Raw genomic sequence first — 26413 nt, forward strand, 5'->3', positions numbered from 1 at the left:
CGCCGCCCGTTAACCTTGAAGACTTTGTCAGTACCTGCACTTTTTATTTCTACTGCACCATGAGGGAAAACATTAGTAATAACAAAGGGGTCAATCCATTTGGATCGAAGTTTCCCAGCCATAAGCTTAAGGCGGGAGTTAAACAATAAAACTTGTTGGCCCACAGAAAATTCCTTCCTAGAAATCATCTTATCATGGAAGTGCTTAGTTTTATCTTTATAAATCCTAGAGCTTTCATAAGCCTCTAATCTAAGCTCTTCCAACTGTTGTAATTGGAGTTTTCTTTCAATACCTGCTTGTTGCATCTCCAAATTACAACTTTTCACCGCCCAATAAGCATGGTGTTCTATCTCAACAGGAAGATGGCATGCCTTACCAAAAACAAGTCGATAAGGAGACATCCCAATGGGTGTCTGCAAAGCGGTTCTTTGAGCCCAAAGTGCGTCTTCTAGACGACGACTCCAGTCCTTCCTGTTTGGCTGCACCATTTTCTCTAAAACCTGTTTGATCTCCCTGTTTGAGATCTCAGCTTGCCCATTAGTTTATGGGTGATAAGCAGTAGAGACTATGTGCACAACTCCATACTTCCGGAGTAAAGCTTCCATGGTGCGGTTACAGAAATGAGTGCCTTGGTCACTGATGATAGCTCGCGGTATTCCAAACCTGCAAAAAATATTAGACCTGACAAAATCTGCAACAACTCTAGAATCATTAGTCCTAGTGGGGATAGCTTCCACCCACTTTGAAACATAATCAACAGCAAGCAAAATGTAAAGAAAACCAAATGATACAGGAAAGGGACCCATGAAGTCAATTCCCCATACATCAAATACCTCACAGAAAAGCATAGGCTGCTGAGGCATTTCACTCTTGCGAGTGATGTTTGTACCTGCTATCTGGCACTCTTTACAAGTGCGGTAAGTCTCATAAGCATCCTTAAAAACAGTTGGCCAATAGAAACCTGAATCAAGGACCTTTCTTGCCGTCCTTTGAGGACCAAAGTGTCCGCCGACTTGAGATGCATGAGAAAAATTCAAAATAGATTCAATCTCATTGTCGGGGACACATCTCCTAATTACCTGATCACTGCCAAACTTCCATAGATATGGATCATCCCAAACATAATATTTGGCATCACTCTTGACTTTATGAACCTGTGATCTCGATGCACCTGTAGGAAAAACACCAGCAACAAGAAAATTAACAATGTCAGCAAACCAAGGTGTAATCCCATGCAAAAGAAACAACTGCTCATCAGGAAAGTCATCCTGAATAGGAAAAGGATCTTCATTTCTCTCTATCCTACTCAAGTGATCAGCCACTAAGTTCTCAGCTCCACTTTTGTCTTTAATCTCAACATTAAACTCTTGGAGCAACAACATCCACCGAATCAATATCGCTTTTGCATCCGGCTTCTTCAGCAAGTACTTTAAAGCTGCATGGTCAGTAAAAACAACAACCTTGGAACCTAGCAAATAAGATCTGAATTTATCAAGAGCAAAAATAATAGCTAGCAGTTCTTTTTCAGTGGTAGTGTAATTTGACTGTGCAGAATCTAAAGTCCTAGAAGCATAGTAAATAACATGGGCAGCCTTGTCAACTCTTTGTGCAAGGACAACCCCAACAACATAATTATAAGCACCACACATAAGCTCAAACGGGAGGGTCCAGTCAGGGGGCTGGATTATGGGAGCGGAAGTCAATGCTTTCTTCAAGAAGTCAAACGCTTGTTTGCACTTGTCATCGAAGCTGAAAGTGACGCCATTCTTCAACAAGTTTGACATCGGAAGAGCTATCTTGCTGAAATCCTTGATGAAACGCCTGTAAAAACCTGCATGACCAAGAAAAGAACGAATCTCGCGAACGCAAGAAGGGTAAGGCAGTGTAGAAATTACATCAATCTTAGCAGGGTCAACAGAAATTCCTTTTTCAGAAATAATGTGACCAAGAACAATTCCCTGCTCAACCATAAATTGACATTTTTGATAATTCAAAACAAGGTTAGTCTCGATGCATCTTTCTAAAATCAAGGTTAAACTGTTCAAGCATGCATCAAAAGAGGAACCATAGACAGTGAAATCATTCATAAAAACCTCCATGCAATTTTTGATAAAATCAGAAAAAATGCTAATCATGCATCGCTGGAAAGTTCCAGGAGCATTGCAAAGACCAAAAGGCATCCTCCTATAAGCAAAAGTGTCGAAAGGACAAGTAAAAGTCGTCTTCTCTTGATCCTCCGGTGCAATATGAATCTGAAAATAACCTGAAAAACCATCAAGAAAACAATAGTGTGATTTACCAGTTAACCGTTCAAGCATTTGGTCAATGAACGGTAAAGGAAAATGATCCTTTCTCGTAGCCTGGTTCAATCTCCTGTAATCAATACAAACTCTCCAACTGTTCTGAACTCTAGTGGGAACAAGTTCATTCTTTTCATTTTTTACCACTGTAAGTCCAGATTTCTTAGGTACAACCTGCACTAGGCTTACCCACTTACTGTCAGAGATAGGATAAATTATATCTGCTTGCAAGAGTTTGGTTACCTCTTTCTTCATAACATCAAGAATCAAAGGATTAAGCTTCCTTTGGGTCTGCCTTACTGTTTTGGATCCATCCTCAAGTAGAATCCTGTGCATGCATATCAATGGACTAATACCTGGAAGGTCGACTAATGTCCACCCGATTGCCTTCTTATGCTTCTTCAAAACCTGCAAAAGTTTGTGTTCTTGATCGAAGTCAAGGTTAGAAGAGATAATAACAGGGAGTTTCTCATTACTCTCCAAGTAAGCATATTTCAGGTTCTCAGGGAGCTCTTTTAGCTCTAAGGACGGGGGCTGCTCGGTGGATGGAATGCTTGGGGCAGCCGGGATGTCAAGAGCATCAACTGCAAAAACAGGTTTATTGATAACAACTTCACCTGTAGGAAATGTATCAGCCTACAAGGCAGCGTCAAACTCAGCACAAACAACACAAATGTTAGTGTCAGTACAATCAGAACATGAATAAATATCATCAAAACCAGAGAGAGATGGAAAATCAAGCGCAAATAGTTCAGAACTAGCGTCATCAACTAATTCAGAAATCAGCTCAATATGAAAGACGAAATGCTCCTCCACAGGGTGTTTCATGGCATCAAAAATGTTAAATTTTGCGAGAATGTCACCAAATTCCATGGACATGGTTCCATCGTCAACATCAATTTTTGTCTTCGCCATTTTCATGAATGGTCTGCCTAAAATGATGGGAGCTCTGCTTGTCTTGGGTTCTCCTTCCATGTCTAGAATATAGAAATCTGCAGGAAAAATCAAATTGTTAACTTGAACAAGAACATCTTCGACTACCCCGGCGGGTCGAGCGTTGCTCATGTTTGCCAATTGAATGATTAAACCTGTATGCTGCAAAGGACCAAGACAAAGGTTATTATAAACAGAAGTAGGCATAACATTAATTCCCGCTCCCAAATCAAGCATGCAATTCTCAAATTTACTATCCCTGATGGTACAAGGAATAACAAATGTTCTCGGATCCTTTTGCTTTTGTGGCAGAACCTGAGTAGTGAGGGCTGAAACATTTTGCTCGCCTACAATCTGCTTGGATGATTGTTTGGGCTGAATAAAGGCAGAAATATTCCGTCCTAAGTTTACTCTCTAACTTCCCTTAATCCTCCTCTTGTTGGTACACAAATCTTTCAGAAACTTTGCATACTTAGGAACCTGTTTAATAATATCAAGTAGCGGAATGTTTACCGCAACCTTTCGGAAAACATCCAATATCTCTCTTTCTTTGTCTCCTTCCTTAATTATTTTATTTTTCAGAACTCTATGTGGGAAGGGGACTGGTGGCCCATACTCCTTTTCTTTAATTTTTTCAGTTTCGACCATAACAGAAGAAGGAGAAGAAAGTTCAGCTGGGTGAGGCTCAGAAGGAGAAAGTTCAGAAGTTACCTCAATGATTTTTTTATTTTTTTCAGGGGCCGGTTCTGTAACTTTTCCGGATCTCAAAGAAATTACGCTCACATTAGCATTAGGACCATTCGGATTGACAACTGTCTGGGCTGGATGTTGGTTCGAACCTTGAGCTTGCATGTTATTTATTTGAGTAGCAAGCTGTCCCATCTGTGTGTTCAAGGTCAGAATGCTAGCATCGGTCCTTTGTTGGAACTGGAGGTTGTTCACGGCCATTTGCTTAACAAGATCCTCCAAGGATGGTCCGGAAGGTGCATGGGAAGCCACTTGAGGTGAGTTCTTTTATTGGCTGGTTTGCGGGTTTCCATATTGAAGGTTGGGATGGTTCCTCCAATTGGGATGGTATTTGTTGGTGGACAGGTCAGGAGTGTTATTGTACCTGTTTTGATTGTAAAAGTTGGCTGCATAAGCTTGTGGCAGCTCAATAATGGACTCGTCTCTCAGAATAGGACAAGTATCGGTCGGGTGCTCAGGAGAAGTACAAATGCCACACAAAGTTGCTGTTTGAGGTTTTGCTACTGCCAGCTGTTTGACTAAGGCAGTGAGTTCGTCAATTCTGGTCTCTAAAGCTTTGTTGGAAGAAACTTGAATTTGACTCACGCCTTTGCTTTGCACAGAATTGTCTCTAGTGGCGAACTGTTGAGAATTAAGAGACATATTTTCAATAAGGGCTTTGGCAGCAGCTGGAGTTTTATCGATTAATGCTCCACCACTAGCAGCATCAAGAATGTTCATGTCCATCGGTAACAACCCCTCATAAAAGTATTGGATGAGGAGTTGCTCAGTGATCTGGTGTTGAGGGCAGCTAGATACCAAGTGCTTGAGTCTCTCCCAATACTCGGTCAACGACTCATTGCCTTGTCTAATACCACAAATCTCCTTTCTTATTGAGGCAGCTCTGGAGGCAGGAAAAAATATCTTTCCAAGAACACTTTTTTCAGGGTTGTCCAACTTGCAATTGAGTTTGGCTCGAGATAATAAATCCAATCCTTTGCTGCACCCTGCAATGAAAAAGGAAAAGCTCGAAGTTTGATGTGATCTTCGGTGGTCCCTTCAGGCTTCAATGGTGTAGAACACACCACCTAGAACTCTTTCAAATGCTTGTGTGGATCTTCACCTGCAAGACCACTAAACTTTGGCAACAAGTGTATTAAACCCGATTTTAATTCAAAAGGAACAACAACAGCATCATATTCAATACACAAACCATTGTAATTCACATTAGGAGCAGCTAACAGCCTTAAGGTTCTATTATCAGCCATTGCAAAATCAAGTTCAGAATCTGAAGCAAACAAGTTATGCAAATAGTCAGACTCAGAATCAGACTCAATTGTGGGTGGTGAACTATTGGTAGTCTGGACTGTTCTACGTTGTGTGTGCAAAGTTCTCTCTATTTCAGGATCAAAAGCAACAATTTTAGAACAGCGAGACCTAGTAGCCAGGACTAACGGAACATCAATGCAGCAACAACAACAATAGTGAAAATTCCAACAATGTCCTAAAAGTCAAAAAAACAAACACAAAGAAAGAAATCGATCAAAAATAATTCAAAAAAATGAACTGACACCGAAATTAATCTAATGACTTAAAAATATAATTTTGAGATTTTTTTTGATTTTTTTCGAGACGGTGAAAACAGTAAATAATTGCTTAAAAATAGAAAAATGATGAATTTTGGATTTTTAAAAATTATTTCCCTTCAGATACCCAGAGCAGATTTCGAAACAGACACAATTTCTCAAAAACCGACTTTTTTACGATTTGGACTCTAAAACGCGAGTTGGACGAAGCTGCGAGAAAACTAGGACCTATACGCTTAGACACTAAACCTATCACTCTAAAAAAGATTAAAAGAAACAAGAATCCTCGGCAACGGCGCCAATTTGATCCGCTGTCGCACGCGGATCGTTCGTGATAAAATAGAAGCTATGTTAACACGAAATTGATTCGGGATCATCATTCATCAATCGAATTTAAGGATTCTATCCTATAGCAACAATTAGATTAACCAAATAATTGGAATTATAAGAAGAATTCAAAGGACACAAATTGGAATTAATAAAAACCTCAAAGCGGATTCTGAATTACAGCAGGTTGATTCAAAAGGGATTAGTTCTCCATGGTCATCTTGCTAGCTCTCCAAAAAATCGTCCCTCAACAGAAAAACGTAACCTGTTTTTGGTTGCCTCCGCTAGGTAAAAACTCCCAAACCCGTTTCACAACTCAACCGGGTCAAGTGTACGATCCAGGCCCAATACAACTAACCCAAACAAAATATAAAAATAATGCAGCAGCTTCAACGAAATTTCTGGCCCTGCTACAGTTTGATTCAGCTCTCGACTTCTGAACAAAAGTTGTATATCTTTTTCTTAGCTTTCCATCGACTGGTAGCACGTGTCAATCCGATACTCTTAGCTCAAGACATGATTTTTCTCGCGAAAGCTGCTAATGCTGAAAATTAAATACGAAAATTAAATAAGTGCAAAAATAAAATAAATTATAAACACATTAAAACATAAAAATAATCAAAGAAAATCGAAGAAATACTTAAGTACAAACATGGAAGAACGTGCATCAAAATGCACTGGTCAGCAACAATATGATCAAACTGATCCACAGTCACATCATGCTCAACGTAAGCCTGCTCAAGCACTTTCTGCAACGCCCCCCTATGTGCCTCAGAGTTCATTAATAGTGACAGCATGAAGATCTTTGATGGAGTTTAGAGCAGCTGCTCCACAACATTGAACTCGCTTCTTTTGATCAATTTCACCATTTCATCATCATCGTTAGCCTTCAGTTTGCAGGATTCACCAGACTGACACACTGAAGTACTAACTGGATTCACTACTGGAATCTATGCCTTCTTACTTGCTGCAACATCTTCTATCTCTTTCGGAATACCGGACCAAACACATGACCAGTATGGGCCTCCTTTGCAATATCACCAGTGTTCACCATAGAATCTGCAATCGGTAGAGGAATCTCTTGACCATTTTCAATCATTATGGTGTTGTATTGATAAGGCACAACTTTATCGGCTGCATACGAAACAGGGCCCGCTAATCGTATAACCAACAGGGATACCGATCTTTTGACATTATTATTGTTGTTTCTATGAAACTGGATAACTACCGGCTCAGGGGTTTTGAATATTGGCACGATCACATTCACATCATCTATGTCTCTTGACTGGAAAATCTGAATAAGTCCTTCATCCATCAACCTTTGAATATCCCGCTTAACAATAACTTATCCTCGAGGGTTCACACTGCAAATCACACAACCATCATGGTCATGCTCATATTCACTGACCAAATAAATGTCTTTATGAATTGCCACCAAAGATTGTCTGATATGGAGAACATCATAAACCTTGAACTCACCAGGACAACCATCTCCCATATTGACCGAAGCATTACCATGAGCTGGTAATGGATTAGCTTTCACATTAGGCGCTATATCCTCAAAGGACACCATCCCACTCTTTACAAGATTTTGGACTTCATACTTCAATGGATAACAGTTTTCTATGTCATGGCCAGGGGATCCCTGGTGAAAAGCACAACGAAGTTCAGGTTTGAACCACCATGGAAGTGGCTCAGGAATTTGCGGTGGATTTCTGGGTTGAATGAGGTTCTTTAGAACCAAGGAAGGGTATAATTCTGCATACAATATGGGAATAGGTTCAAAGGAGACCTTCTTCCTCTCAAAGCCTTGTTGACTATTATTGTTGTTGTTGTAGTTAGTTCTTTGTTGCAGTTGTTGTTGACGTTGTTATTGCTGAATCATAATTGATTGACTGTTGGAATTGTTGGAATTGTGGGAAAATACAGGAATCACTGATGAAACTTGATGTTGGTGTTGTCGAGGTTGAGAACTCTTTTTCACATGAGGCCTCCTCAACCTCCCCACTGATACTGAATTAGTTTCTCCCTCCTTCCTCTTGGAGAAACTCCCACCATTTTCTTGCTAGACGATGCTTCTTCTTTAGACAGACGTCCTTCACGAACTCCTTCTTCTTGCCTCATCCCCATATTTATCATTTCGGTAAAGTCATTGAGGGCACTCGCAATCATACTTCCTAATAAAATGAACTCAACGTCCTTAAGAAGATCTTCATTATCTCTTTCTCTTCTAATGGTGGACTAATCTGGGCAGCCAACTCCCTTCATCTCTGAGCATACTCTTTGAGTGTCTCCTTATCCTTCTGAGACATAGACCTCAACTGGTCTCTATCGGGCGCCATATCCATGTTGTACTTATACTCCTTAACAAAGGCCTCTCCTAAGTCATTTAAATTATGGACACTTGCATTGTCTAAACTCATACACCATCTCAAAGCGGCACCAGTTAAATTGTCTTGGAAATAGTGAATCAGGAACTGATCATTATCAGTTTGAGTAGACATCTTTCTGGCGTACATCACAAGGTGGCTTAGAGGACAAGTGTTCCCTTTATACTTTTCAAAGTCGGGGATCTTGAACTTCATCAGGATTTTCACATTGGGGACCAAGCAGAGCTCAACATCACTCTTCCCAAACAAGTCCTTTCCTATTAAAGTCTTAAACTCTTTGTGCATCTCAAGGAACTGATGCTTCATTTCGTCCATTTTCTCACACACGTCTGGACCCTCATATGGCTCAGAGTGGTAGATAGTGTCCTCAACACGAGGAAGAGTGTGAACAATCGGAGGTGGCACTGACATAACCGAGCTAGATGCCTGCAGAGAGAAAAAAGTGGGTGCATACCCTTCAGGCATAAAGTTGGATGGCATCCCCCAAGGGAATCCGACAGGCATAGAAGAACCAGGTTGACTGGCAGCAATAGGAACAGTTGAGGTAGCAACCTCAGAAATGACAGTCCTCTAGGGAGGAGTTATAGGAGTTGGAGAAGATTGGTTCTATGCAGCAATGATAGATTCCATCAACGCCGTTAACCTGGAAATCTCATCCTTTAGCTCTCTGTTCTCTTGCTATAGATGCTCCATTATCCTCGGTTGATTAAGCGAGTATTATATCTATGAGTTAGCTTGGCCGATGCATAGAAGAATAACCAATAAGACATCTGGTGGAAGAAAACCTCTTATGCAAATGATGCATGAAATTCAATGTTTTTGATTGTTTTCAATTTCAAGAAACATATAAATATCTATTTGCAAATATATAATAATAATAACAATTTGGTTAACCATAAAATCTCTTTTTATTCATAAAATTTGGAAGGATTACACTTAGTACAATTTCAGAAAACAAAGTAAAAATACAAGAGAAAAGGAAACTAATCATACTAAGGATCCCTTAGCAATGGTACCAGATGATCTAGCTGCGGGCGCGTAATTCCTTCGGTTATATCATATCTCGAACTCAAAGAACGTCTTCATCTGAGCCTTCTTAAGGACAGGCTGATCAACAATCTTCTTCCAAGCACTGAAAGGCTGAGGCGTGCTAGAGGTGGATGGACCCTCTGGCTCTCTATGTCTCTTCACTGCTTGGTCTTCAAGAATCTCAATAAGCACATCTTTGTCTTTCGACTCAAGCTGCAACTCTTCATGCTTTTGGCTCAAAGCATGAAACCACTCTTCCCATCTCTCTCTCTCTCTCTCTCTCTCTCTCTCTCTCTCTTGCTTCATCTTGGCGAGTGCGTCTTCCAACTCCTCTACATTTTGGTTAGGGAGAGTTGATGGCTCATCCATAGCCAAAGACATAGGTCTTTCACAGGTGTACGAGATCTTCAGCTCCAAATCTCTCTTCTTCACCCAAATAGTGTAAGCTTCAAAAGCTACACAGTTGCGTCGACCAAGCTGAGATCTTCCTTTCCTATGCACCTTATGCCAAGCATGTATCATCCTCTACTTCAAATGTTGGGGATCTTTACCCTCTTGATAGAAAAGAACTTTTAACTCTGTGTTATTAGGTTTGTCTCTCAAGGGGAACCCAAGTTGACGACGAGGCAAAGCAGGGTTGTAGTTGATTCCTCCTTGTGTACCAATAAAAGGCACATTAGAGAATTCACCACAACTGTCAATAATATCCATATTACTCAATGCAGAATCATACCAAACAATATCATCATTAGTGAGAGACATAAGTCTCTCAGACCACCGTAAACATTGTTTGTTCTCCAAGAAAGCAGGTGTCTGAGGCAAGTGCAAAATAAACCACTTGTATAGAAGAGGAACATAGCACACAATAGTCCCACCACCTTTAGAATTTCTCAAATGTAAAGAGAACTACATGTCACCCAACAGAGTAGGAACAAGGTTCCTAATCAAGAAAATTCTAATGGCATTAACATCAACAAAGTTAGACCATATATGAGCAATACAAAGATGACTTCAAAAGCATCCATACTACCGACTTGAGCAAATAAAATAGCTTTACCAATGAGGAACTCAGAAGTCAACCCAAGAATACCTCCTTTCTTCACCAAATGAGAATCAATCTCAGATTTCTTCAGATGAAGAGCTTCAGCTATGATATGAGATCTGGAAATCTTTTCCAATCCACTAAAAGGTACCTTGTCAGATACAGGTATTCCCAAGAGATGGGAATGCTCCTCTAACGTAGGCACAAGCTAATAATCAGGGAAAGTGAAGTACCGGTAGAGAGGGTCATAAAACTAAACCAAAACACTCAGAAGTCCTTCGACCATATCAGTAGGTAATACAGGTAAAGCTTCCTATGTCATTGCTTGAAATCCAAGGGATCTAATACAAAGGATGACAAATTCCTTAGCTCTTTTCAAATCAGGACTTCTAAAACCATACTTCTTAGTGTTCCTTCATCCATAATCCATGGTCTGAAAATATTTCCAAATAAGACCTCAATTCCTTGAAATTTATTTTTCTGTGATGAATGTTATGATACGCATGTATGCATGAATGCAACAATCACAAACAAGGGATCACACACAAGGCAAACATAAACAAAGGTCAAGGGATGGATCAAGTTATCATCAAGATCAATCATACATTTTGGTGGATTATGGTTTGCACCTTATCAAAACCCAAGTTCCATTGATATTGACAAGATTGGATCGGATCAACCGAGAATCAAAGAATCTGTTTTGAGTCACGAGCATGTAGTCAGGTTAAGAACCATCCCAAAGGAGTGTACTAAGGATAAAAACCTGTAGATCATGTTTTATCAAAGTTCCCATAGTCTTAATCCCATCTATCGGATATTACAGGTTAGGATGACTGACTCATCAACCCATAATATTCTCAAGAGAGACTCGTCTGAGTGTAGTATCGCGTAAACCCTATTATCAGGTCTACACTTGAACAGCCTCCGCACTACATCCTAAATAGGCCAAGTTGGGTTAAATGTTCTATGGTCCTCAGCTTCTCGGAGCCCAAATCATAGAAAGTAATGCCTAACCACAAATAACTCGTGTGACTTTAGTAACTCCAAAAGGGTCTCCACTGAGTAGATGGGTCTCAGGCCAACTTGTTAAGGACTACTCCACACAAGTTGAACATGACTATACCATCTTCCAATCTTAATTGCACTCAAGTTCGGGTTAGAACTTATCTCACCACTTAGAGATCACCAAGCACAACAAACAGATTATATGACACAAACAAATATACAAACATCAAATATACAAGTATATACATATAAAAAAGTAGGCTAAACCCACTAAGGACTACTCTCCAGCAGACTCACCACTTAATTTTTGTAGCGGTAAATTCATGACCATCAAGCTATGGATAAGCTTAACGTCAATAAAACTAGAGTTGCCGCTGCGCTTTTATTATTTCCAAAGGAAAAGGCAAAAGTATGAACAAAACCCAAAGATAAAAAGTTTTCAAATCAAAACTAATAAAATGGAAGAGATTACAGGTAAGGGGGTTGGTTACACAGAGGGAGGTGTTAGCACCAAAGTGTCCTAGGTACTCCTAGGGAGCCTTTTTTTATGTGTGTATGTGTGTTTTGGTATAAAAGATGTTTGAGAAAAATAGAGTGTGGGGATGAGAAAAGATTTCATTGATTATATTTTTGTGTTTGACAAGACCTTCGGACTTGTGCCTACGTACCAACATAAAAATGAGGGATCAAAACCTCGTAGTTCGTGGTAACAATTTCAAAGTCGGTGAATTGCTTTTAATCAAAAGTTTAAATGAAAAGGGGCACAAATGGCCAAAAATTTAAATGAAGTTGTTAGTTCTTTTTGTCTTTTGAAATTTTAGGTCAATATAATTAAGTTTATTTACAAATTTGATTTAAGAAAGAGTTTGAAAATCCGTTGCCATAAGGCCAAAGTTTCTATTTAAAATAAGGTCTAAGGTTGAAATCATAAGCAAAAGAAAGTTTTTGAAAAGGGGGAGAGATTTTGAAATTTAAGAAGTGGGAAAAGATGAAGAGGCTATCCTAAGCATAAAAATTAAAAGTTAAGAGTTGAAAAGATCTGACCAATGGGATGCAATCCAACAGGTAAGAATGTCATATAGAAAACCCATTTTCCCTTTGGACTTTGAATAAAGCAACAATCAAAGAGCAATTAGTAATATCCAGATATTATGAAGATCAAGGCATCAAATAAATATAGCACATCCAAACAAGCAATTCCCATAGCTAGCAGTATTCTTTATCTTCCAATGTATCGGATGAAATATTCCTTAATCAACTCAAAGCAAAGCATCAGACACAAGGTCAATATAATAATTAGCATCAAGACAAAGTAGCAGATGAATTCAAACAAATCCTAAGACTTGCAACAGATGAAGGCTTAGTTCACAATAACTTGGTCTCACAATGTTGGCATTGGCCAAGTCCTTTTTGCACAGGGAATGTTGTCTAATCCAAAGTCCAAGAGTTCATATCAAGATCAACAGTCCACCAAACATTTTTTAGGGTTTTTGTTGTTATTAAGTATTTTAAGGTGCTAAGACCACAAACAAAACCAAAATGCACAAACAATATATACAATCACAAGATATGGCTCAAATGAGCAAAGTGAAAATGACATAAACATAAACAAGTTAGATGGAACGTAAATGACAATGCATGATAAATGACTGAAATTTAAATTGCATAAAGTAAATGAATTGAAAGTAAAGCAATATTAACAAGAGTTAGTCAAATGTTAGTCAAAGGTTAGTCAAGTGTTAGTAGTTTTTTTAATTGATTAAGTCATTCTTTGGAGAACACTCAACCATCCATTCACAAGCATGGATCCTTAAACCAAGACATCTTCCATGAGGAGGGCTCCAACTTGGATAATTCAACAAGTATGCCACTGGCTTTTATGAAAGGAAAACATGTCAATTTTCCATATAATACCATGAAGAATGAGAGACTTACAATCTCACTTACTAGAATGCTATGCCTTTATGGTCAAATTTATCTCTATGTTAAGCAATCGTAATTGAACTTATGTAGAAGTCACAACTATCTGAGGTCGGGCAATAAAAATTTAGGTGTTAATGCATGTTAGAGATTTGGTATGAAGAACCAAACTCCTAAAACATACCACACACTAAAAGAAAAGAGCAAGAGGGATGGACCTATCTCAGTCATACTTGTGTTGGTTCATCTGACACAAGGTCATTAATGAACCAATTAGCATTAAGATATTAGAGATTTTATTGGTCAAACGAGGGAATGGGAAAGAATAGGGATGAAGATGAAGAGGCAGGGGAAGATAAAAACACAAATTTATCAAGGGAGGATTTTATCAAATTAAAACCATTAATTCATTTTGGGAGATGAAATGTACATTTCATCAATCCCCTAAATCCAATGGTTTTAATCCAATAAAAGTCAAATCAACCTTGACCAAGACCCAAACAAATAGTCAAACATCACAAGACCATAAAAATGGCTCAACATAATTTTTACATATTTTATCAATTAAAAAACAATTTAAAAATGAATTAATATACAATTTTATTTGGTCAAAACCTAAAATCTCTTCAAAACACTAAATAAATGGCCAAGAGATTTATCTTAGGTCAAACAAGGTCAAATGACCTTAGACAAAAAATTTCATGATTTTTTAAAAGTCAGAAGTATTTTTAAACAATAAAAAATATACACAAAAACATTTAATTCATGAAAAATATCAAAATTAATGCAAAAAATAATTTTAATTTAGAATATGAAAGAGAAAAATATTTGGGGAAAGTCCCATATTTTTTTGTATTAAAAATGAAATTAATATGAATTAAACAAAATAAAAGGATTAAGCATAAAATCAAAAATTAAAATAAAAATAGAAAAACTAAGGGCCATCAGTTCTCCCTAATTAATTGAGGTGGCAGATCTGATGGCCATATGTGCGTGTTCCATGGTGGACCTTGGTCAACTCAATGTACGCGTGGTAATCATATGCAATGGTCCAGATTAGAACATTTAAACATGATCAGATGTCCAGGAAGTGTGATAACACACCACCGGAGCTAGGGCTCCGGTCATCTTCTCCGGTGACCTCCACCGGACTGGTCCAACTTCATCTCAATGAAAAATTAAAAACAAGGATACTATTCCAAAGAGAAAATGCTCAGGATCACGAATTTGGCCTCAATTTTCTCCAATTCCAAGTATATAAAAAGATACAGGGATTTGAATTTTGAGGATCATGAACTGAGTTTCTTTTATTTGACCTCAAAGCAAATCAATCTTGTTGCCTACATTGGTAAGACTTCAGCCATCCAAATATCACAAAGAATGGTGAAGAATTGAGAGAGAATCAAAGAGATGAAAATTATGGAAAATCACCTTCGAGTGAGCTTCAAACTTGCTTGAACTTGCTTCCAATTGGCCTTGGCTTGACTTCAGAAGCTTGTAGGAGTTGAATTGGATCAAGGAAAGGCTTGGACTCTTGGAGTTTCAATCTCAAAACCAAAAGAGATTTGAAGCTCGATTTTATAATGAAAACCTTCAAGATTATCCTTTAATGGTGAGGGTTTGGATTGCAGGTTCAAAGCTTGGGCTAGAGGTCCTTAATTATGATCCAAGAGGGTCTTATTTATAGGCTATGTATTTGATTTTCACACACTTGCAAAATTGGCCAAAAATAGAAATTCCCTTGCATGCTTGCATGGGCGTGTGATAGGCCAATAAAATGATGCTATCAGGTCCAAAATCACTCATGTGAAATTCTGAAATCATGTCATGTGGTCATGCAAAGGAGATTTAAATGTGAATGTGAAATTCATCCAAATGAACCTTTAAAAACAAGTCCTCCAATTCTTGGCCAAATGAGATGATCGTGGACTTTTTGGAAAGGTGAGATCAAGGGGAAAAACTTTCATGTTAAACACTTTTCCATTTGAAGCTTGGATCATGATTAATTTTGAGGTGGATGTTTGGAAAATCAAACCTATTTGAAAATTTTCTAAGTACCAAGTCAAATGATCAATTCTTCCACCTTGTATAACTTTTGTTATGGGCTTCAAATGGAAATGGTTCCTTCATAAAAGTTGTATATATTTCGAACCTCTTAAATTTGGTCACAAATATGACCTTATTTGGATTTGGAATGAAGTAGTTATGCATTTTATAAGTTGAGGAAAATCACTTGTTCAATGGTAGTGGCCCAAAATGACCTATAATGTTTCCTCTTGGCACATGCCTTTGCAATTTGAATTTGAACTTCTTACAAGAATGAAGGTTTTATAGGACATATTGAATTTGATCATCAAACTTTAATGGATTTCATCTCATAAAAATTTAGCAAGTTATGGTCCTTGGAAGTTGACCTCCTAACCAGGGTTCAGAGAAAATGACCTATAATATTTCATTATGTAAAATGACTTTAAAAGAAAAACTAGATCTTGACCTCAACTTGAAATGTGTCTGGAATATTATAAGGAGTAACTTTTCTCTTGGAATAATTTTCATATGACAAACATTGTAGGAGATAGGGTCTAGGGAACTCTAGTTTTGACTAGTTGACTTTCTCTTGTCAACCACCATGAACCATCTTGCAAACATGAAATTATCTTGGTATTTGAGACTCATGGAGGATCATATATGCATAAGATTATGTAATATGAAGTATCGCTTGAAATATTTGATCAAATGTTGAAGAAACTTTCGGAAGAAGTCACACAAGATACCAAGATGAATTAGGAACTCCAAGGCAAACAGGCTTCAAACTCTTGATGAATTCTTGGTTAAAATGATAAATGAAGATCGTGGGGAACCATATATGACGTCTAGAGTCATTTTGAACCATCTCTTGATTAGTCTCCTTGCATTTCGGGTCTCAAACCCTAGATATGAGCTTGATGGAGTATGGGTGAACACACACTATCTACAAAAGCAAGAAACTATATATTGACATAGTTTTTGCATTTGGGTTAGTAGATAATGAAAAATAAAGTATGATACAATAAAATATGCTTGGTGATCTCTCCCAATGAAAACCCAATGAATGAGGGGTAAGGAGGATTCCAAGGTGTGATCCCAAAAGCTAATGCATATGATGAGATAGCATGAGGGATCTTAGGGTCAAAATTGGGGTCTTGCAAGCGGTATCAGAAAAAACAATTAGATTAGGATATTTTTATCTGAGCATGTTGTAGGACTGTGCATAATTTGTAAGTCGGTGTGAGAAATGTCAAGTATTCGCTCCTTTCATCCACTCTCTCGCAAAGTTATTGCATTTGATATTCTCACCATGGCTATTTTAATAATGGGGCTCAGATATTCTGGGTCCATTTCCCGTGGAATCCGGACAACTAAAGTTCTTAATTGTGGATGTTGATTACTTCACTAAATAGGCGGAGGCATAAGTAGTGGCACGAATCACAACAGAAAGAGTGCGCTGATTCTACTAGAGAAACATAATATGTCGGTTCAGTCTTCCCGGGGTTATTGTGTCAGATAACGACATACAATTTGCTAGTTGATTAGTTATAGAGTTTTGTAATATTTTGGAATACAAAATAAATTTATTTCAGTGGAACACCCATAAGCAAACGGTCAGGCAGAGGCGGAAAAAAGATCATTTTTTCCGAGATGAAAAAGAAGCTGGATGAAGCCAAGAGGTTATGGGTTGAGTACCTACATGAAATTTTATGGTCTTATCATACCATGCCCCATTCAGCTACTCGGGCACCCCCTTTAAGGATGGTATATGGAGCGATGCAATGGCACCGGTCAAAATCAACACTCCGACTTGGTGGTGTATTGCTTTTGATAGGAACAACAACTGAGACGGTTTGGATAATTCTGCAGATTTATTGAATGAAATCATGGAAACAACCCACATAAGGAATTTTGTAGCCAAACAAATAATTTCCAGGATGTTTAATATTAAAGTATGGCAAATGGGTTTCATAAAGGAGATTTGGTGGTGAAGAGGGTGATTGATCCCAAGAAAAAAGGAAAGCAGGCTCCAAACTAGGAAGGATTTTTAGTATTCGTCAAAGGTTGAACAATGGGACTTACAAGTTAGAAAGCTTAGAAGGTGTTGAAATACCTAGGACCGGGAATGTGACTAGTTTTAAGATTTATCTTAGCTAGACTATGTAATAAGTATCATAAATAAAAATTAAGGGAATGCACCCTTTTCCCTTGCAAGGGAAAAGGTTTAGAATAAGGCACCCATAGTTAAGAAAAATGTATTGTATAAAGTAGGTAAAGCGGTCCTAGGACTCGATCCAGGATGAAGTCTAAGCCACTTGAAGCCTCTGCAACAATTGGCTGCGGTCGGGTGATGTTTAATAAAACCTATGGCCTAACTAAAGTCTAAGAAACTTGAAGCCTTTGGCATAATCTGTTGCGGCTAGGTAATATTTAATAAAACCTCTGGCCTAACTGAAGTCCAAGAAACTTGAAGCCTCTAGCATAATCGACTACGACTGAGTAAGATTTAGTAAAACCTCTGACGTAATTGAAGTCCAAACAAGTTGAATCCTCTAGCATAATCGACTGCGGCCATGTAACATTTAATAAAACTTGAAGCCTCTGGCATAATAGGTTACGGATAGGTAACGTTTAATAAAACCTCATGCCTAACTGAAGTCCAAGAAACTTGAAGCCTCTGGAATGTTCAGTTGCGGCCGAGTAATGTTAATGGAAGATTTTGGCCTAAAGAAATCGTCTATGACCAAGTTAGGTAAGTGTGTCGACCTAAATGGTCGACTATGAATCTGTGACTCAAATAATAAGACAAACATGACAAGTGAAGTCAAAGGTAACACGTAGAAGGATAAATAAATAACATCGTCATAAGAGCCTTTAAAAGGCTTAACTGTCTGGTAGGAAAACAAAATATTATTCAAAAAATACAAATGGCACATCACCATTGATACCCAACAATGAGACTTAAATTAATTCAAATTTCATGCTCGTCTGCCCGAGCTTCTGATATTAGATTATCCATCGTCACGTCCTTCAAGCATTCTGCTTTAGGAGAAGCTTCTTCCATGTCGACTATTTACCCATCCACCACACCTTTGAATAAATCCATCCATGACACATCCAAGTCTGGTGTGATGCATAGAGCTTAGGGTTTGGCCCTCTCAAAGGATTCATCACTAGCGCAAACCAAATACACTTGGGCATCTTATAGAGATTTATTTAAATTCTTAGGAAGAGTATGTGATTTCTCTATTTCTTAGGTTAAGCAAACATTCGCCTCTTCCAGCTCCGAGCATCCGACTTCCATAATATCCTTCTGCTTAGTCATTTCTAATAGTTAGGATTCTGATGTTTCCTTTTGATTTTTCATCTCCAAAAGTTGCTTGGTTAATTCCTCTAGATGGGTATTCTGTAACTTCAAGTCATCCCTTGACTAGGTTAGATCTTTGTTAAGGTGAATCTCATTTTGTTCGTGCGCGTCACCCACTTCAAATAAACCCCTAGCCATGATAACACATCTCATCAAATATGCCCCAATATTTTGGGTAAATTGTTAAGCACCTATTGATTTCACTTCTCAACGCCTTTTAGAAAGCTTTTCCCTAGAATTCCATCGAGGGAAGCCCAACCTCCATTTTATGCCCCCTCTAACTCAAAAAATGATAAAAATAAACCTAAGGTCGGTGTTATGTCCATTGTATCACAAACATTTTCAAAAGCCTTGATAAAACTCCAACCAATGAGGCGTAACTGAGATGGGGCTATATTTATGGTTTTGAGAAGACCAGACTCAAAATTATTAAATGGAACGCGGATTTTAAAGTCCTCGATTACTCCTGAATAGAAATAGAAATTCTCCTCCGACACTCCTTTGGGCCGAGGGATACAAACACTCTCACCAACTATGCGTGGTTCCAGTATAACATCTTCTTCATTCCCAGTTAAAGAGATTAAAGTATTGGAATTAAGCTTTGAGATGTAGGTTTTGTCAGTGATACTATGATCATAACTTATGACCTCTTTTTTCTATCAAAGATCATGTTGCCTCCATCTGAATATCCAAAAAACCCGAGGATGAAGACTCTAAATCAGTGTTACTAATAGGTGAAGGGATTTCACCCTAAACTTCTCTAATAATCCGGTTGAAATCTTCTCTACTCAAATAACCCTCACACTCTTGCATACAAGCATTGCAAATCCTATTTCTATCACTAGCAGTCAGAAAAATTGAACATTCCTTTGAGTAGCTATCATTTTGAAAGGAAGTCATAATAAAACGAATGAAAACAGAAAAAGGAAGTGATACCTGGAACTTGAAGAAATCGAGCGACAGATGAAAAAAAAATCAATTTTTAAACGCTTAGGGAGAAAATCACTTGGAAAGAATAAATGTTCCAATAAAAAACTAAATCTTTAAAAAGCAACAAAGTTTTGTAACGGTCAAGAATTTCAAAAAGGGTAATGATGAAAAGTTGATGACCGGTCAAGAATCTTCATGACGAGGATGGAGAGAATTTAAGATTGTCTTGACCAAACACTTTAATCTAGGACCTCATGATCAGGGGGCTTATGTACATCCAGAAATTCTTGGAAATGAAGTTGATGAAAAAGCCGAGTATGAAGAGGCAAGTAGGTCGAAAGATCGTACTCATATATATAAGTCGGAGTCCGATTAGGATCCCTAAAATAAGTATGCCCGAGCGAATTTCATACATACAAGTCGAACCTAATATTAATACTAGGATGCCATGTGAAGAGTCACAAAGAGACATTTATAGAATGTTCCATATTGACATGAGAGTTACATATATTAATGGTAAACACGTTACCTGGAAATTATATGGGCGACATACGTTATCTAAGGCTGACTTTATGAAGGATATGAGGAGGCAAGCATTAATGGATGATTGATGAGTCAAGCCATATAAATTGGAGATTCCTGATTAAGAAAGGCAGGCAAGAATCACCTGAGAAAATACGAAAACAAACACTTATAATCAATCATTTAGGGCTCTCCCCGACGGATAATAGGGAAGTCAACCTTTTAGTGTTTTTTAACAAGTACACTAACCAACTGTCCGAGCTTAACTAACTATCCTTCATAACTTTAACTTCTAACTACCTATTTTTCTAACTGACTAAATCTAATTACTAACCAACTACTAACAACTACTAACAACCTTAAAACTCCTCAAAGCTTCAACTAACACTTGAACTAACTTCCATCTAACAAACTTCTAACAATTTGATAAACCCTTTAACTGATTCATAACAGACCTGCCATGTGTCCAAGGTCAAATGACCACAATGCTCATATCCAATTTCCCTCCAAAAACCTTCTAACTAACTTTTAAACCCTAACAAACCTTTGACATCTAAAAAAACACATTATACATCCAACTTTAAACTAATCCTAGTGTAAAAGAAGAACAAATCACTTCTCATCTATCTCACTTCAACAAAAACACATTCTAAATAGACTCGCATTCATCATTCCCCACCCTTGGTTAACTCAAGCCTAGGATCACTATCCAAAGGCTAGAATTCAATCTCATATAACCTCAAAAACTAACTTTCCCCCTAAAAATATCACCTCTCATTCTATAAAACCCCACACTTCTTTCTTCATCCCTAAGTATCATCCACCTTAAGATTACTCTGCTGAACTCACTCCCTAAACCCCCTACTAAAGCTCTCAAAATCTATTGAATGGAAAGATCTCTAATACCTGAAGCTCTTATCAATTTACCTAGACCTAAATACACTGCATCATCACATTCATAATCCATTGAATCAAATTACCACTCATTTCTAGATTTCTATCTCTTTGTAATATTTCATATCCCTATTACTTAAGGACAATAATTAACAAAATTCTATATCAAACAACAATAATAGTCCATACAAAAAGAAGAAGGAATAAGGAAGAAGGAAGAAGAAGGTGTTTTAATCAAAGGTAAAAGTTTGGATAAGCGTAACCACACATGAGCCTTTGGAATCTCTTGTCTGGACTTATTTATCATCTCCTTCAAGCCTCTTTGCAACATCCACTAGAGAAAATCTTAGCATTGTAGGTAGGTCCATAAGCTCTCAATCCTTAATATTTTCTTCAAAAATTTTGTTACCACATTGTTGTGTGTAATGCATTGAATAACAGCCCATGTACCAATTGATTGATTCCATGCTCCCGTACCATTTAATTTAGGTTCTAAAACTTTTTAGGGTTTATGTTTAGTTTAGGTCTAGAGATTAGGGTTAAGTTTTGGTTTGATTAAGGTATGGACGTGAGTAGATAGGAGTGGGAGCTTCTGTTGATGGTGGTTTAAGGTTATTCTGGGCCATGCCACCGTCAGAGATGATATCGGTATGGCGATAGTGATTTTTCATGGGCTATGGGAGTGAGAGGATAAGAGATAGGTCTGAGAACATATGAGGGAACCTTTTTCTCCCTTTCCCTTTTCCGACCTCTCTCACGGGCCAAAGAAACCAAGCCAGTAATACTTTTACTAGCATAGACCCATCTAAATGCTATTCACCATGTTTTTTTTGCTGAAAAAATAAATAAATAGAACAATGGGCCTCTGATTGTTAGCCCATTGCTATTCACACGCCTTCTGGATCCACACACCCCCTCTGTTTAAAAAACAAGCCAAAACAAAGATGGCGTGAGCCTGGGTGCAAGGCCCAACACCTTAATTACTCTTTCACATTAATTCTTTCATCTTTGCACCCCTGGCAGATTACTTTTTTATTTCTTTCTTTCTTTAGGAATTCTTTTGTTATTTCTGTAATATCAAAATGACACCTAGATGTAATTATGTTTAGTCTTAATTAATTAGGATTTGGATTTCTTCATTAGAATTAGGTTAGAAGTATATTAGAAATTAGGGTTTTTATGGTATTAATTTTAATTTCTTTTCTTTTCTTTCCCTTTAAAATCCATGACTTCAATGATGAACATTTCTTGGATTGCTTAGATTGTATGAATTGTGTTGGCCTAGCTATCTTGCATGACCCATTCTTTTGAGTTAATTATTTGATTAAATTCTTTTTTGTTCAATTGTTTAAGTTGTTAACTTTAGGGTATTAAACATGGTTAGTTGAATTAATTGTATGATCAAAACCCTAGAAAATAGGTAAACAATAGCATGCCAAGATTAGGGTTTTACCGTTTTAATCATGTCAAACTGAGTTTCTTTTTGCAATAAACCAAAAATACTTCAAAAATAAAATGCGGATTGTGCACCACGAGCCTTAAGAAATGGAGAAGAATGAGATGATGTATTCATATTCTTATTTTGAATATCTTTGGATACGGAACGCATGACCAATTGTTCAAAGTATTCACCTTCATTCACATACTTTAGTGGAATTCAAATCAAGAAAATTTTCACACAAAAAATTAGAAGTAAAAGGAGGAGGATGTAGACTCTCTATCCCTGAATATTCAGACACTGTTGTAGAGCTTCCTGTCTGAATATTCGTCTTTAGACTAAAATCAATCACAACCAATCAAATTCAATTTCTTGCCTTAGGGCATTCAACATCTTTTTATAAAGGACATGTTATTTTCGTTCTACCTCAATACAAATAACACTTAAATCTCTTATGCACGAGTATACAAACAATGTTTAACTGCTAGAACGTGAACGTTAACATCGTTCAATAAAAACAACCAACAAATACCTATTTTCTATCCCACGAACTACGAGACTCTAATTTTCTCATTGCATTATCAGAATGCGTAGGCACAAAATTTCTAAATCATAGCGAACACATTAATTAAAAAATTATTTTCCCCTTAATTAAAACCAATCGTAAGTAACCTTTAGATAATAACCCTCATCCGCACAAAACAATAAAACGATTCTCGTTTAGTACAACAAATGTGAGGGGTACTAATACATTCCCCTTACACAACCGACTTCCGAATCCGCTCTTGGTTGCACGACCATACATTTCCTATCTTCTTCGTGAGTTTTATCGATATTTTCCCTTTCATTTGGAATAAATAAAGTTCGATGATGGCTCTGTATTTTTTGCGACGCGATATTTATTCAACACTTACATTTCTACTAATTCATTCTTAAAAGCGTAAAATTTAATGCTTTGAAAAATGAACAAATATGGAAGAAAGTTGAATGAAAACTAGAAGTATTGAAGATATTTTGACGAGAAAACAACATGAGATAAATAATGAGTTGTATAATGCTAGAAAATCATTAATCATTAATCATTGTAAGATTATTTCCAAAATCATTAATCGTTGTATAATGCGAGAAAACAACACTTACTTTCATATGATTATTTTCAAAATCAATTAAAAGGTTATATGTTCAAAAAGCGGTTAGTGAAACAAACTATTGATATTTGATATAATAAACTCAACTAGATGGAAAAAGATGAGAGTTACACAAAGAATCACAAAAGACATAATCTCAATATCAATATCAATCTCAAAGTCAAACACAATAACGACCGCTAAAATACAACATATAAATTTAATAAACTAAACTCAAAAAAATAAATAATTAACTAGATCATCAGGAACAACAACGTCAATAAACAACCTCTAGGATTTAGGGTCTCAACAACAAGAATAACAACATCGACAAAAACGACATCAATATTAATAACAAAAACAACAAGAAAACCTCTAGGGTTTCGAATATCAAGAACACAACAACAATAACATTAACAATATGACAACAACATGAGTAGTGATGTTTGACGTACCAGGTCTCTAAAAAAGAAATAAAAGAAAACGATTTGGATATCCAAAGAAGAAACAAGAGCAGTAAAACATAACATCTTTTTATTAAAGATCCTTCTGAGGTACACTCTTCTCTTTACTTTGTTTACCTTCTTTATCTTCAGCGCTACTAAATTTCTTCCTCTACCCTTCTCTTTCTACTTGTGTTGTTGTATTGATTGTTGCTATTGTATGTTGTTATGTTACTGTTGAGGGATTAGTTCAACCAAATAGGAGCTTTGGGTAGTTTAGGTTTTGAGTACTTATTGAGAAAAAGAAGATTTAGGGATTTGGAAAATATTATACTCTCGGAAGTGAACTTTTGCAGGTTTTTTATTGTGTGTAAATTAGTGAAAATGAAATTGATTTTATAGTAGACTCAGGGGAAATTTGTTTCGTGTGTGTGCATGAAATGAGGAGGATATTTCTTCCTCAAGTGGGTGTGCTGTGAGGGATTTCAGATAGTGGAATGAGGGTGATTTGAATGAGGTCATGTGACTTGTCCTTTGTGAATTTTTTGAATTTGTTTTGACATGTTTTACTGCTGTATAATCTGTTGATTGTTTTGGAAAAGATGGATTGCTCTTGTGTATTTTGACTGCATTTTCTATTGTTTTACTTTAGTCAAGTGGTTTAAACAAATACATTCTCCTTGTTATTTTGATTTTTTTACTAATGTGGCTATTGTGTGATTGAAAAATTGTCGGCCTTGGTCGTTTTGGTGTGTTAACAACTTTGACTAAATTTTCTTCTTTGTGTAATATGTATCTTTTGGTTGATGTCAAGGCTTGAAGATTGTTGCATTGCTTGTGATGTTAGAAAGATCCAAGGTGGAGAAATGGAGTCAATCCAAGAGAAGCAAGAGAAGCTTGGCATGGCATAAAGGAAACTGGTAGATAGTTTGAAGGAACAACTCAGAGAAAATTTAGACTTAAACAAATAGTCTTAGATTTCTTTAGCTTTTTGAACTTTGCTTTTATGTAACAAAAAACTAAATATGTGCTAAAAATTAGAGTAATGCAAAAGTGTTCAACTTTTATGATTTGTTTTAATGAATTTTTCTAATGTAATACAATAATAGAAAATGAATGTTATGCTTATTTGAATTCAAAATATGATTCTAATATGGGATGTTTGAATATATGAATGAATGAAATGACATTGACAAGATCAAAATTAAATGTATGTATGAGTTGACAATGAAAACTTGTTTTATAACATTTGTTTTAAAACGAATGCTTTGCCAAAATTTGTTTAGCAATTTGTTGTCATATTCTCATTCCTATTACTATACTGTTATATATTATATTTTTGTTACTCATGTCTTCTATACATTGATATAGTCTTTTTATTATTACTGTACTATTATATTTGAATTTCTATCTCCTATTTATTTGCACACCAAATAAAAGAAGTGGAAAACCTCTCTCCAACTTTCTCTTTGTTAACTCTCTTTACAATTTCTCTTAAACCAACCATGCCCTTAGAATATTATGAAAACAATTAAATTGAGTTTTTAATATTCTTTTTATTTTCTATGGATTATAAATGCTTCTAGTTATTCCGATCAAACGAATTCTCGTAGTCCATACATTAACAGAGTTCAAAGAGAAAAATATTAGAGGTTGATTTTGTCTTGGATAGACAGTTTGTCATGTATTGTGTTATGAGTTATTTGCTATATTTTTTGAGTGATTTTGGTTGTAAGTCAATACTCTAGTTTATTTCTTTGAAGGAATGTCATGCAGATGTTTATTTTGGTGGTTGTTAGTTTTTAGATCTGTAATTTTATGATGTATTATAAGTAAAAAGTGGTTATCATATTGTTTTTTAAATTTGTGTCAATTTTGTTATACTCAGTAATTTGGTACAACATCAAGTTTGAGATTTATTTAAGTGACATTGGTTTGGTGTTTTAGTGTACTTGTTAGTTTGAGATGTTGGTAAGATTTATTAGTTTTTTAATATAATCAAAAATTTCTTTTATAATTTTATTTGGCTATAAAAAATATTGACAAAATTTTATTATTATTAAAAAAATATTGTCAAAGTTATACCATCAGACAAATGTATGAGAAAATCTATTTATTGAAGTGTCATTATTTGTGGGTATAGATATGAGAGTTTTTCCAATACAGACTCGAAATTTGGTAGCTCTAAATTATTGGAATGGAAAATTTTGATGGATATATGTAAGACCCTAATTTTGACCCTAAAATCCCTCATGGCATCATATCATTGCTCATTGTATTTCGCCTAAAGGATCATAGCATCTTGGCTCCTTACCCTAGGATTGGGACTTGCGTGAGTTGGTTTGAGACCACCAAGCATGCTTGAATTGTATATTATTGCTTTTCTTATTTTTTACTAACCAAAAG

The 26413-nt window shown here is 36.6% G+C and overlaps 1 protein-coding gene across 1 annotated transcript; it reads right to left on the reverse strand.

Annotated features, from left to right (window-relative positions):
* Positions 1–542: 542 nt before the first annotated feature.
* Positions 543–4181, reverse strand: LOC127121899 (uncharacterized). Its single transcript, XM_051052327.1, has 6 exons — positions 3945–4181; positions 3318–3395; positions 2445–2936; positions 1866–1958; positions 742–1766; positions 543–663 (listed from the first exon to the last, which is right to left on the reverse strand). The coding sequence occupies exons 1-6, from the start codon at positions 4179–4181 to the stop codon at positions 543–545; spliced, it is 2046 nt and encodes a 681-aa protein (XP_050908284.1).
* Positions 4182–26413: the final 22232 nt, after the last annotated feature.

Source organism: Lathyrus oleraceus, chromosome 2 (assembly GCF_024323335.1).
Source record: "Lathyrus oleraceus cultivar Zhongwan6 chromosome 2, CAAS_Psat_ZW6_1.0, whole genome shotgun sequence".
Taxonomy (NCBI): domain Eukaryota; kingdom Viridiplantae; phylum Streptophyta; class Magnoliopsida; order Fabales; family Fabaceae; genus Lathyrus; species Lathyrus oleraceus.

Coding starts and splice junctions, on each gene's coding strand:
- LOC127121899 (XM_051052327.1), bottom strand. CDS start 4,181: ATGGCCGTGAACAACCTCCAGTTCCAACAAAGGACCGATGCTAGCATT. Junction 2,937..3,317: donor TCGAAGATGTTCTTGTTCAA/GTTAACAATTTG, acceptor GCTGCCTTGTAG/GCTGATACATTTCCTACAGG. Junction 1,959..2,444: donor AGAAATCTGGACTTACAGTG/GTAAAAAATGAA, acceptor ATGGTTGAGCAG/GGAATTGTTCTTGGTCACAT.